Consider the following 11,115-nt stretch of genomic DNA (forward strand, 5'->3'; position numbering starts at 1 on the left):
GACTAACTGTAAAGATAGGTCAAATCAAATATAAGCAACTCGGGCTCAGGCCAGAGCAAGCGGGCGAGCTAGAGAGTGTCCCCAAGCCATGGTCCCTACCGACCATGGTGCAGCCTGGGTCCCTCTGCTCTCAACCCGAGTGCCCGAGGCAGGCTTTGGTTTCATGTCAGCAGCCTTCATCTGCCTTCCAAAAATAAGCCCCTGCCGCCATGCCGAGGGGAGAAAAACAAGAAGGGAGGTATTTTTAGGGCCATTAATTCTGACCACGTGCCTGAGAGGCAAGGTGGATGGCCCTGAGACAGAGGCTGTTCATCACTATGTCCCGGGGAGCAGGACGTCTTCAGGGCACGCTGCAGGCTCTCGTCTTCCTAGGCGCCCTAGTGGGCATGGTGGTGCCCTCGCCTGGAGGCACCCGTGCCAACGGCACGCTGCTGGACTCGAGGGGCTGGGGCACCCTGCTGTCCAGGTCTCGCACTGGGCTAGCTGGAGAGATTGCTGGAATGAATTGGGAAAGTGGCTATTTGGTGGGCATCAAGCGACAGCGGAGGCTGTACTGCAACGTGGGCATCGGCTTTCACCTCCAAGTGCCCCCCAACGGCCGGATCAGCGGGACCCACGAGGAGAACCCCTACAGTGAGTGCCTGTTGCAGCCTGTTGGGACACTTGGGGGCTTGGACTCAAGCAGGGCTGAAAGATAAAGAAACTTGCTCTGGTGGATGGGATCCTACCATGTCAGTGAAAGCCCAGATTGATCACTAACCTTAAACAGATACATAAGTGGTCATTGCGGTCCTTCCCTCTAATATCAGAATTTCCCATTGCAGAACTAGATTTTTAACAGTGTAGTGGAGAAATGTCAGATGATTCAGTTTGACCCTGCCTAGGAGCAGGCTCAATATGCTGAGGTCCAAGCATCTTGGTGTCCTTTGCCATCACCCCAGGGAGTCCCTGTAGCACTAATTACTTCAGCATTACTGGCCCATCTGAGGCATTGTAAGACCCCTGGGGACCATCAGCCTGGGAAGCCATAAAGCAGGGTTGGGGAGGAGTTAGGATACTTGAACCAAATTAGACACAAGCTTATTTCTGTTCTGCTGCCCTCCTGGAGAAGGAAAAGCAATTGCTTTGCAAAATTTTCAGCTGAAGCACATGCTTCTATTTATTTCAACCTGTTCCCTCTGTCCCCAGGTCCTCATCCTACAAGGTGATAGGTTGCTGCATGGATAGTCTATCCTGCAGAGGACGGGGGCTGCAGGGTCCAGGCAAGCCATCAGCCGCTGTGTGGCGGCAGTGTTTGCGAGATTAGAAGTGTTGAGATTTGTTGAAACAGGTGGAGTGTACATTAAAAATAATAATAATAATTAGTATTTATTTTTTTCCCAAAGTCAAGGACTTCAAGTGATTCTGTCAGTGAAAGCTAATCTTAAATAGATACATAAGTGGTCATTGCGGTCCCTCACTCTGATGTCAGAACTTCCCCTTGCAGAACTGGATTTCTAGCAGTATAGCGGCAAGACTGGACATCGAGCAGCCCGGATCTCCTAAAGTTAGTGGGACAGAGGTGGGGAAGGTCTGGCTTTCTAGGAGCAGGGGGCAGACTTAGATATCCTTGCTGGCTTGAGTCCCCAGTCTGATTTACACAGCCTTAGGTAACATGGCCCCTGTTTCCTTGTCAGGCCTGCTGGAAATTTCCACAGTGGAGAGAGGTGTGGTGAGTCTCTTCGGAGTGAAAAGTGCCCTCTTCATTGCCATGAACAGTAAAGGAAGATTGTACACAACAGTAAGTTCCTCAGGCCAGGGGCAGCTGCAGGTGGCACAAGGCCTGCTGCTTTCACAGTGGAAGAAAGTCATGCAAAACTCTGAGTACAGAAGTACCTCAAGTGAGAAGGGGCCGGGAGAGGAGCCCATGCAAGTGGGGGGCCTTCGGGCTTATGCTTTGTTAGCTTCACAGTTCACGGGCCTCTGTGTTGGGTCACGTCACCTGCAAGAGTCTTTGCAGTTAAGTAGAAACCATAGCTCAGAGAGCCCCTGGGTCAGAGGGAAACCTGCCTTCTGGTGTAAAGCTGTCATCCAGGCTCACGATCAGGTGTGATCCCCTGAATTGGAGAGGCCCAGACAAGAAATCCTGTCTTCCAGCTTGGGTTTGCAGCTCCACGGTGCACCCTCTGAGGCTCACCCCCAGCCTAGAGCACAGCAGAAGGAGGGGAAACGAAGGCTATGTGTCCTGTTCATCAATGTGCTGACATTTTATCCTAAGGTTTTAAGTCCTCTGGAGTCTGACGGTGCAGGCAGGCTGGAGAAGCATGCTCCCTGTTACACGCTTTCAGCAGGTGCCAGGCCCCACCCTGTCCTCCACCACCATAGAAGAGGGAGAGCGAATACTAGCACTCTGGTTAGTGGAACCAGCTTGTAGGCACATTCACCAAAGGCTCTGCTCTCCCTGGCCCACTCATTCCTGGGCTCTCAGCCTATTATTTGGCTTATTCCCAAATATGGGTTGGGGAAACATCCCTATGAGGTTGAAGAAACAGTTTTTCTTATGGAAACAAGAAGGCTGAAAAGGAGGACCTGGGAGCGATCCTCAGGAATACCAGTTACTTCCGACAAGGGTGTGGAGGGCTGTTCTGTCACCCCTTGGAAGACAAACTGAGGATCAGGACATGAGCAACTGGACCTGGGGTTGGTGCTGGGTTCTAGAGGGGTTACTCGAGCAGAGGAGCTCTATTAAATACTAGAGCGGTTGACCAGGTGGCCCCTACCCCATAGTCTTTGGTGCTAACCTCTCTCAGTCTGGGTTGTTTACATGAACATGAGGCATGAATTAAATCCGTGGGTCAGCTGTGTAGATGGTTTGCCTTGCTATCACCTTGGTGACTTGTTACTGGTACAGATTTCCTGGGACCTCCCTCAGAGACCTTACTCAGTAGAGCTGGGACGCAGGTCTGGAGATCCGTTTGTTTTTGATTTTTTCATTTCTCAGGTGTTTTTGAGGCACAGGCAGGCTTGGGGACCAGCAGGCTACATGGTCATCCTGCCCAGGGTTATCACACCAGCCCTGAGAGCTGCAGGGCCAGGTGACATGAAACACAGCATGAGACTTGGGATTCTCAGACACTCTTTTCACCATGTCTGGAGAAGTGGTGGGAGGACGGGAAGCAGGTACCCCTCTGTGGAGTGGGTCACCCAGAAAGCCCCTTCTCACCAGCCTACACAATGCCTGAATCCCTCTGAATTTGGGTTGCTGGCTATGGGACTCCACGCAGGTGACTTTTTAGCAAGTAAATCTGGAAGGAAACACAAATTACATAAACTCTTACTGACTGTGAAGTGGGGGCTGACTCCTAACACAGGAGATACCCTGGCCCCACTCTGCAGCACCTTTAAGCAAATGACTTTAAAGGGGCCAAGTGGGTTGATGAACAGTGGGGCTTTCTAAATGTCAGTGTCCAGGAGAGAGGGGCTCTTCTCTGAGAGAAGGCTCGTCCTCTCAACCCCTCCCACACCTTCCAGTAGCGTTGGGCCGAAGAGCATCTTCTCCAAGGTGGGCGATTCGCCTCCCTGGACCCCAGGTCCAGGCAGGCCTGTGTACAGAGATGTGGCTAGACAGCTGTGTCCCAAGCCTGGGACACCTAATGCTTTGTGTGGCTGGGGACCAGATGCTCGTGAACAACTTCTGCCCCCAATACTCTGCCCCTTAGGGGCCCGTTATCACAGTCTAAAAAAACAATTGCCAGCTGATCCCCGGAGCCACGAAGACTCCCGCTGGGTGATGATTTCATTCACACTATTTCCCTTTAAGCCCCCTGAGCTGCCTCCTCTCCCAGGCTCAGCTGCCACTGGAGCTAAATGGGATTTCTCATGGGGGGAGGGGAACTGGAGTGAGGTTGGGGGTGTTGGGGGGGGGACAAAGTGACAACTTGTGGTCAGAGAAAACCCACCTAGGAGAAGTGGCCTCCCACATGTTGGCCTCACAACATGTTGTTGCCTTGGACAACATAAATAGCTGCTCTGCACTAAGCGCCTAAGCTACATAGAGTGCTGGACAAGCATTATCCCACAGCACCCCTGAGGTGCATTTGATCTTCACCCTCACTTTGCAGATGGGGACACCGGGTCTCCAAGGTCTCATGCCCAGGCACAGCTGTGCGCAGACCTGCCTCTGGACTCTGCAGTGGGGCACAGAAGGCCTGCAGCACAAGCACACTGGTGGTACACTCTAGGACCCGAGGTCCAGTTCCTCGGCTGAACTACCCTCTGGCTACTTTGGCCAAAACCACTGAATTTCTCTGGGTGTGGATTTCTGCTCCCTCAGGTGTAAACTGAGGCAGCAATCGGTGAATTCCAACCCTTTTGATCCCCTTTAAAATTAAGATAACAAAACATCAAGGATCCACTTGACAGTGGTCCTATTAGAATCCCTTGGTTGAGAAAAATACAGACTAACAAAAAGGCACTAGGAACTCAGTTATGCTGTTAAGTGATTTTAATTTTACTAGTTATAACTGCACTTACATCCTTTTAATCTATAGTGGTATGACAACATGCAAAGCACAAAATTGATTTCTTCCATAGAAGCCTTTAATTATTATCTGGAACATTAAGTTGGGGGCGGGGAGGACCAAGCCTTTCCCTTGCTCAGTTAGCTGCCATTCTCATCTTGTAGAGAGCAGGGTTCCTGTGGCAGTGGGACAGAGAACACCCCCCACGTGGAGGTGCTGGGAGATGGGCCAGCAGTGCAGAGAGAGGCGTGCGCTTCCCGAGGGGTCTGAGGCCCTGCACACAGATCCCCACCACAGGAGTGTCCTAAATGGACAGTGCAATCGTGTGTTGGGAAAGGGGGTAGAAAATGCAGGCATCTTAGGAGCTGGAAGGTATTTCTCCATTTCAGCTAAGGACAGAAAAAGAAGCAGTCAGGAGCTTCAGAAGGAATGAGTCTTAGGACAAAGAGTTTTGTTTCTGTTTTCTCATTGCCCACCTCTTTTCAGCCCACGTAGCCTCCATTCCCTGCCCCACCCACCCACCCAGGAGTAAGAGGGGCAAGTGGCCAAATCTTTAAGACAGGAATAGACCTTCATTAGTGCAGGTGACCTGGCTCTGTCAAAAGACGAGATGATGGTGTCCTGCCCCCCGCAGACTGTTAGGGGCAATTCTGCCAGAGGAAACTTACCCCCAAAACACCCACGGGCGTGCTGCTCTGCAAAACGCCCTTCTTCATAGTGGGAGCTGAATGCTCTTTTATCGCGGAGCCTGGTTCCACGTAAGTCTGATTAGGACTACATGGAATTTAAGACATTGTCACGCTGGGGCTAGAGCCCGGCAGGCCCAGGAAACGTGATCCGGCAGAATCATTTTCATTGGTTCAAGTAATCATATATGGTAGCTGCTTTTATGAACAGGCGTTCACTTAGCCCGAGGGCTTTTCTCACCAGAGCTGAGGAGCCAACATTTCCTGAGTCATGAGAATCAAAGCCCAGGAGAAGTACAGATGCGATAAATACAGGGGCTGGGTCTTGAGCATCTCTCTGGTCAGCAGGAAATGCCTGGGCCTGAAGCATCGGGCTCAGTGCGGAGTTCAGGGAAAACTCATCAATTCCACGTCATGCACAGGCCCTGCAGCCACCAAGCCCAGGGACTGAGCGGGGGCGGTGACAGGAGTGGGCAAGGGAATGGCAGAGGGCTTCTAAAGCCAACTTCATCTAGTTCTCCTTTTCCACTTTAGGTTTGTGCAGAATTCTGGGGAAACATGGGAATATGAGATAGGCTAGAGGAAAAGGACAGAATTGGAAAGAGACAAAATAGTAAATTTCAGAAAAGGGGGAGGGGATTTGAATAATCAAAGTCTGACCAGCAGACAATAAAGCACGCTAGATACAACCACAGTCATGCACGCTTACACAAATAATGTTTTAAGTGGCCCAGACGTTTAGGAAAGCAGGGTCCTTAGGTGGACACATTCTGGACAGGGGGCTGGGGGCAGTACCTTAGACCTGGGTGTTCCAGTCTCTCACTTCCTCCTCTTCTGCTTCCTCTGCCCCACAATTTGATTTCCTCTCCAGTGTTTGCAAACAACACACGAAACCTCTCCTTTAACCACCAGCCAGATCAGAAATAAATGCTCCTGGACACTGACTAGGCAGGTTCCTCTTCGGGGACATATAAAGTCAGAACCATGGGAAGGCAGGTGGGTGGACAGGGCCCGTGACACAGCAAGGGAGAGACCACCCGGTTCTGATGAGCATATTTTCTCACTCCATTTCCCAGCCTATCTCTGTCCTGAATTTCTTGCCTGCTTTAAATAATTTACTTATTTGAATAGGTAACTGACAAACATGATATAAGAAAAAAAAGGTGCAAAAGAATATTTGATGGAAATTAACTGTCACTCCCACCATTGTCCTGAAGCCACCAAGTTTTCCCCCAGAGGCAGTCACTGTCACCAGTTTCTCATGCATCATTCCAGGAATAACCTGTGCATGTGTACACACTGGTACCATTTTTAAGTCACACAAACAGGAGCATACTGCACATGGTTTCAAATCTGGTGTCTTCACTTGACAATGTATTTTTGAGACCCCCTCCCAACAGTGCACAAAGAGGTTTCTTATTTTTTTACGCTTATAGTATTCCATCGTGTGGATCTACTATAACTGAGTCAACCACTCCCTTCTTAACAGATGCTTACGTTGTTGTAGTCTTTCACTCTTACAAATAATGCAGTAACTGGTGCACATTTGGGAGTGTGTCAGTAAGATAAATTCCTAGAAGTGAAATTGCTGATCACTTGCTATAGTCATTTTTTATTCTGGCAGATATTGTCAAATTGCTCTATAAGAGGTTACAATACACACACCAATTCCTAGTCTCTGTACCCTCACCAATGAAAGCATAGTATCAAACACTTTACTTTTTGCAATCTGATCATTAAACATGTGATCTCACAGTTGTGATTTACATTTCTCTTAGTAGGCCTATTTTCTTATGCTTAAATGCTACTTATATTTCCTTTTCCATGAATTTTTGGTTTATAAGTGTTATTCATTTTCCAGTGAGTGAAGGGTTCTCAATATAGTAACAAAAGGTACTCTTTGACATTTGTGCATTGGAAATATTTTTATCCAGTTTACAATTTATATTTTTATTTTGTTTAGGTAATATTTTTCTGACAGAAATCAAATTTATTAGGTTTTTTTTAAAAATGGCTTCTAACTTTTTTGTATCCTCCTTAGAAAGATCTTCATGATTCTGAGATTATTCAAAAAGATTTTCTGGACTTTAATGGTTCTCTTTTTACATTTAAATCTTCTTTTGGAATTTATTTTGGAATGTCAATCTTTATTATTATTATTTTAGGCATGATTCAGTTGTTTCAGCACCATGTTTTCTCCAGTGATTTGATATTGCACTTTTATTTCTGTTCATTTCAGATCTATTTCTATTCTATGATCATGTATCTGTTTGGATCTACTTCTGGGCTCTCCATTTTGTTTGTTGTTCTGTACCAGACTTTTAATTAGTGTACCTTATGTCTCACTTAACTTTTACAATCATTCTGAGTTTAATTTCTCCCAGTGCTGTTGCTCTGGAGCTTTGCCCATGAACGATCCTCAGTCCTATGACTGACTGCACACCCCGGGCACAGATAAAGATGCCATGGTCCAGAGAGGCCCTGATGAGTGAGTTCAGCCCTAGAGCTAGCATCAGCCCCCTCCTGCCCTGGCTGCGGCTCTGCTCATGCAAGCTCTCTGTTTCCCGGTCACTCAGTCAACAACTGCAGAGCTTAGAAGCTAAATTGTCCAATAACCCACAGCAAGTCTTTTAGGACTTCTAATGTAGTTTACAATTTAGTTGGAGAGTAATAATAGTAATCATATTTTTTTTACATGTGCCAAGCATTGTATCCAGGACTTTTCATGCATTATTTCAATTAATGCTCACTCCAATTCTATGACATAATTATTCTTACTTTCTCCACTTTGCAGATGAGAGAATTGAGCCTTAGAAGTTAAATAGTTTGCCCATGTTCATATAGCTAGGAAAGAGGTGATCGTACTCAGTCTAGTTACTATCAGCCCAACCTCAAAGCTAGGGTGCAAATAAGCTCTTTACTTACTCTGGTTAGTTTATTCTTGCTACCTTTGGGACATTCCTTTGTTTATCTATTTCACAAATATTGATGGACTGCCCACAACAAGGGAAGCACAGAAAGGCTGTGACAACCCCTCTCCGCGGGTGGTATTAATGAGCCCACTGGAAGTGGCTGGTGAAGGCTTTCCCATTAATCTCAAGCAAATTAACCTAAGTGAAAGCAAGGGGGAAAACGCATCCGGCTGGGGCAGGGGCACAGGCCCCATCTCCGGGATCTCAGAGCTTGGGGGAGAGAAAAACACATCCCTGGGGGCTGCACACTGATTGGAAAACTGTCTGTGAGTCTCCTCCAAGGGCTCTGGGTGTCTGGCTGGGATGAGTAGGCTCCCTTCCCCTGTTCCTACCAGGAAGAGGCTCTGCCGACCCCAGTGCCCAGGCTGGGTGCTCACAGATGTCTTCCGAGGAAGGCAGAGGACACCTCTGGCACAGCAGGACTACCACTGAGCGTTTTTGGTTTGCTTTTGTTTTTTATAGCTCATGGCCTCAGGAAGGCATCAGAAATTATACTCCACCTATTTCTCTGATTCATTCCATACTTCTTTTAAAGACTAGATAGATCTCAGGTGTCCTGGCTCCCACCTCACTCGCTCTTAGTCTAGACCCCCCCCCCTGCTTCCCCTCAAGGGCACAAAAGTCCCCACAGACTCCCTCAGGGCGGCGACCCCTGTGGAGGAAAGAGCCTTCTTTTCTAGGAAGAGATGGAGGCTTGGGCGCTTTGCTGGGGATGAGCTCATTGACATGTGACAGGAAGTCCAATGTTTACTTTCTGAGCAGGTGGTCCACGCACACTGCCCTAAAAATTAGCACTGAAGGGGGCGAGCTACTGCGGGCCCCAGACTCCTCTGCACCACCTGTCACATCTCGAGCCAGGTTCTCTTCCCTGTAAAAATCACTGCTCCTCACCCTCTCTGTTCCTGCATGTCCCTGAGAGCTATGAATGTCTAGGAGGAAACGGACACCTTCTGGGCTCACAGTCAGAACCGAGAATGGGCCTCCATGAGGGATAACAAACTTGGGACTCAACTGGGGAAGAAACTGAGGAACCGCAAGTGGAGAGAAAGAGACAGACGTTGCTGGAAAAGACTGACCAGATCATCTGTCTTTCCCACCAACCCCCCTTCCACTTGCTCCCCCCACCACACACAGTTTGCAGAAAAAGGAACTGAGGCTGAGGGGGAGGAACCTGCCTGGGTCACACAACTAGGAAGTAGAAAAGCCACTAAATAGAACCCTGGGTCTTAGTCCTGCTCCACTAAACTACCTCTCACAGTGGACTTGGAAAAACTGCTTATGGTGTCCTTTCTTGGCCCCTTTTCTGAATGGAATAATGATCATCTAGGGACTTAGGAGAAAGTGCCCTGAACCAGAAGTCAGGAGACCAGACCAGTGCAGCTTCAGCTCGACCCCATTGCATGTGATACAGACCATCCGTCCACATCCCTGGGAGGGAGAGTGAGAGACTTGCAAGAGCCCTGGTGGTCCTGCTCCCTGGGATGGCTCTCGTGGTGGTCATCTCACAAAGGCAAGGGAAGGGGCACCAGCAGGGGAGCCAACTCTGACCACTCGGCGGGCGTTTGCAGCCTTCCTCATTCATGACTCAATGTCTGCTATTTGTCCATTTCTTTCTCAGCCCAGCTTCCAAGAGGAATGCAAGTTCAGAGAAACCCTCCTGCCCAACAATTACAACGCCTATGAGTCAGACTTGTACCGAGGGACCTACATCGCACTGAGCAAATACGGACGGGTAAAGCGGGGCAGCAAGGTGTCTCCAATCATGACTGTCACCCACTTCCTTCCCAGGATATAAGGACCCACGAAAGAAGTCTCACAGCTGGAAAGCAGCATCTTTTCTATTGGAATTTTGCACAAGCGAACAATTTTCCTTGTTCCCCGTGACTTCTGAGTCAGGCTTCTCGTGCTGGGGAGACCTGAGTTGGTTCCCTTGGGCACTGGATTTGATGGTATGTAACCCACCCGAGGCAGGGGCTGCAACCAGCATCTGAGAATGGTAATGGAGCCTGTGTTCTGACCTTGCCAGAGGAGAGAAGGTATAGATGAGATGACACCTGTGGAATGTGGCCACGTGCACAGGAAAAGGCCAAGGTGGGGGTGTGTATGTCAGCATACATCCACACGTTTTTATGTATTCTCAAAGCAAAGGCATTTCAAAGCATCAGGTTTCTTTCTCCCAGCATTACCACTGCAGGAATCTGCCTGCAAGAATGTCACTTGTCAAACCAGTAGGATTGATGTGTGGTCCCACTCTGCTCCTTTCCATCATCTTCCCGTTCAGAGGCTGCTGACCGCGTGGCTTGCTGGGTAGTAGGGAGCAGCTGTCCTCAGAGTGCAGAGAGGGAGCAAGACTGAGTTGCCAACCAGAAAGAAAGTAAGCAGGTGCTCTAAACTTCCTGTGCAGGAGCCTGGGGTACACTGTTAGGGAAACTGGGGCAGGACAGGTCCACTTCTTGGAAGAAAGGTATAGAGCCCATCTAGGGTGGTTGAGGGAATTCTGCAGAGGCGGAGGAAGGGACTAGGTGTTCCGTGGAGAGCCATTCTGCCTGGAGGACTGAATGCGTGTGTGGCTCCAAGAACAGGCAGGGGCAGGCTGCCTGCCCATAGCTTTTCCTCACTTTGAACTGAGTCTTATTTTAACCTCAGATGACAAGGATCCTAATAATGGCAATCTCTTTGGCAAGGGGTTGGAGGGAGTGTAAAATAGGGCATGAAGGAAGTAGAGAGGCTTTGGACTACAAATGATAATTCCTCTCCAGCTATGTCCAGGAAACTCACCCAAGTTCTCATCTGATACTCTTCACTTCCTCCATGGTCGTCCTCATCTCGCATATACACTGTGGCCTGGATGCAGTAGAATGGGTGCTGTGACCTCCAGAGTCTGCCTCCTGATTCCCTCCAGCAGGGGAGGACTGATAATCCTGCGAAAGCAAGCAGCCAGGCTGAAGCACTCCCTGC

At 49.0% G+C, this 11,115-nt stretch overlaps 1 protein-coding gene across 1 annotated transcript; it reads left to right on the forward strand.

Annotated features, from left to right (window-relative positions):
- Positions 1–287: 287 nt before the first annotated feature.
- FGF6 (fibroblast growth factor 6) lies at positions 288–9,952 on the forward strand. Its single transcript, XM_063079855.1, has 3 exons — positions 288–633; positions 1,677–1,780; positions 9,776–9,952. Exons 1-3 carry the CDS (start codon positions 288–290, stop codon positions 9,950–9,952), a joined length of 627 nt encoding a protein of 208 aa, XP_062935925.1.
- Positions 9,953–11,115: the final 1,163 nt, after the last annotated feature.

The sequence above is a fragment of the Cynocephalus volans genome, chromosome 1, assembly GCF_027409185.1.
Source record: "Cynocephalus volans isolate mCynVol1 chromosome 1, mCynVol1.pri, whole genome shotgun sequence".
In the NCBI taxonomy this organism is placed as follows: domain Eukaryota; kingdom Metazoa; phylum Chordata; class Mammalia; order Dermoptera; family Cynocephalidae; genus Cynocephalus; species Cynocephalus volans.

Coding starts and splice junctions, on each gene's coding strand:
- FGF6 (XM_063079855.1), top strand. CDS start 288: ATGGCCCTGAGACAGAGGCTGTTCATCACTATGTCCCGGGGAGCAGGA. Junction 634..1,676: donor CCACGAGGAGAACCCCTACA/GTGAGTGCCTGT, acceptor TTTCCTTGTCAG/GCCTGCTGGAAATTTCCACA. Junction 1,781..9,775: donor AAGGAAGATTGTACACAACA/GTAAGTTCCTCA, acceptor TTTCTTTCTCAG/CCCAGCTTCCAAGAGGAATG.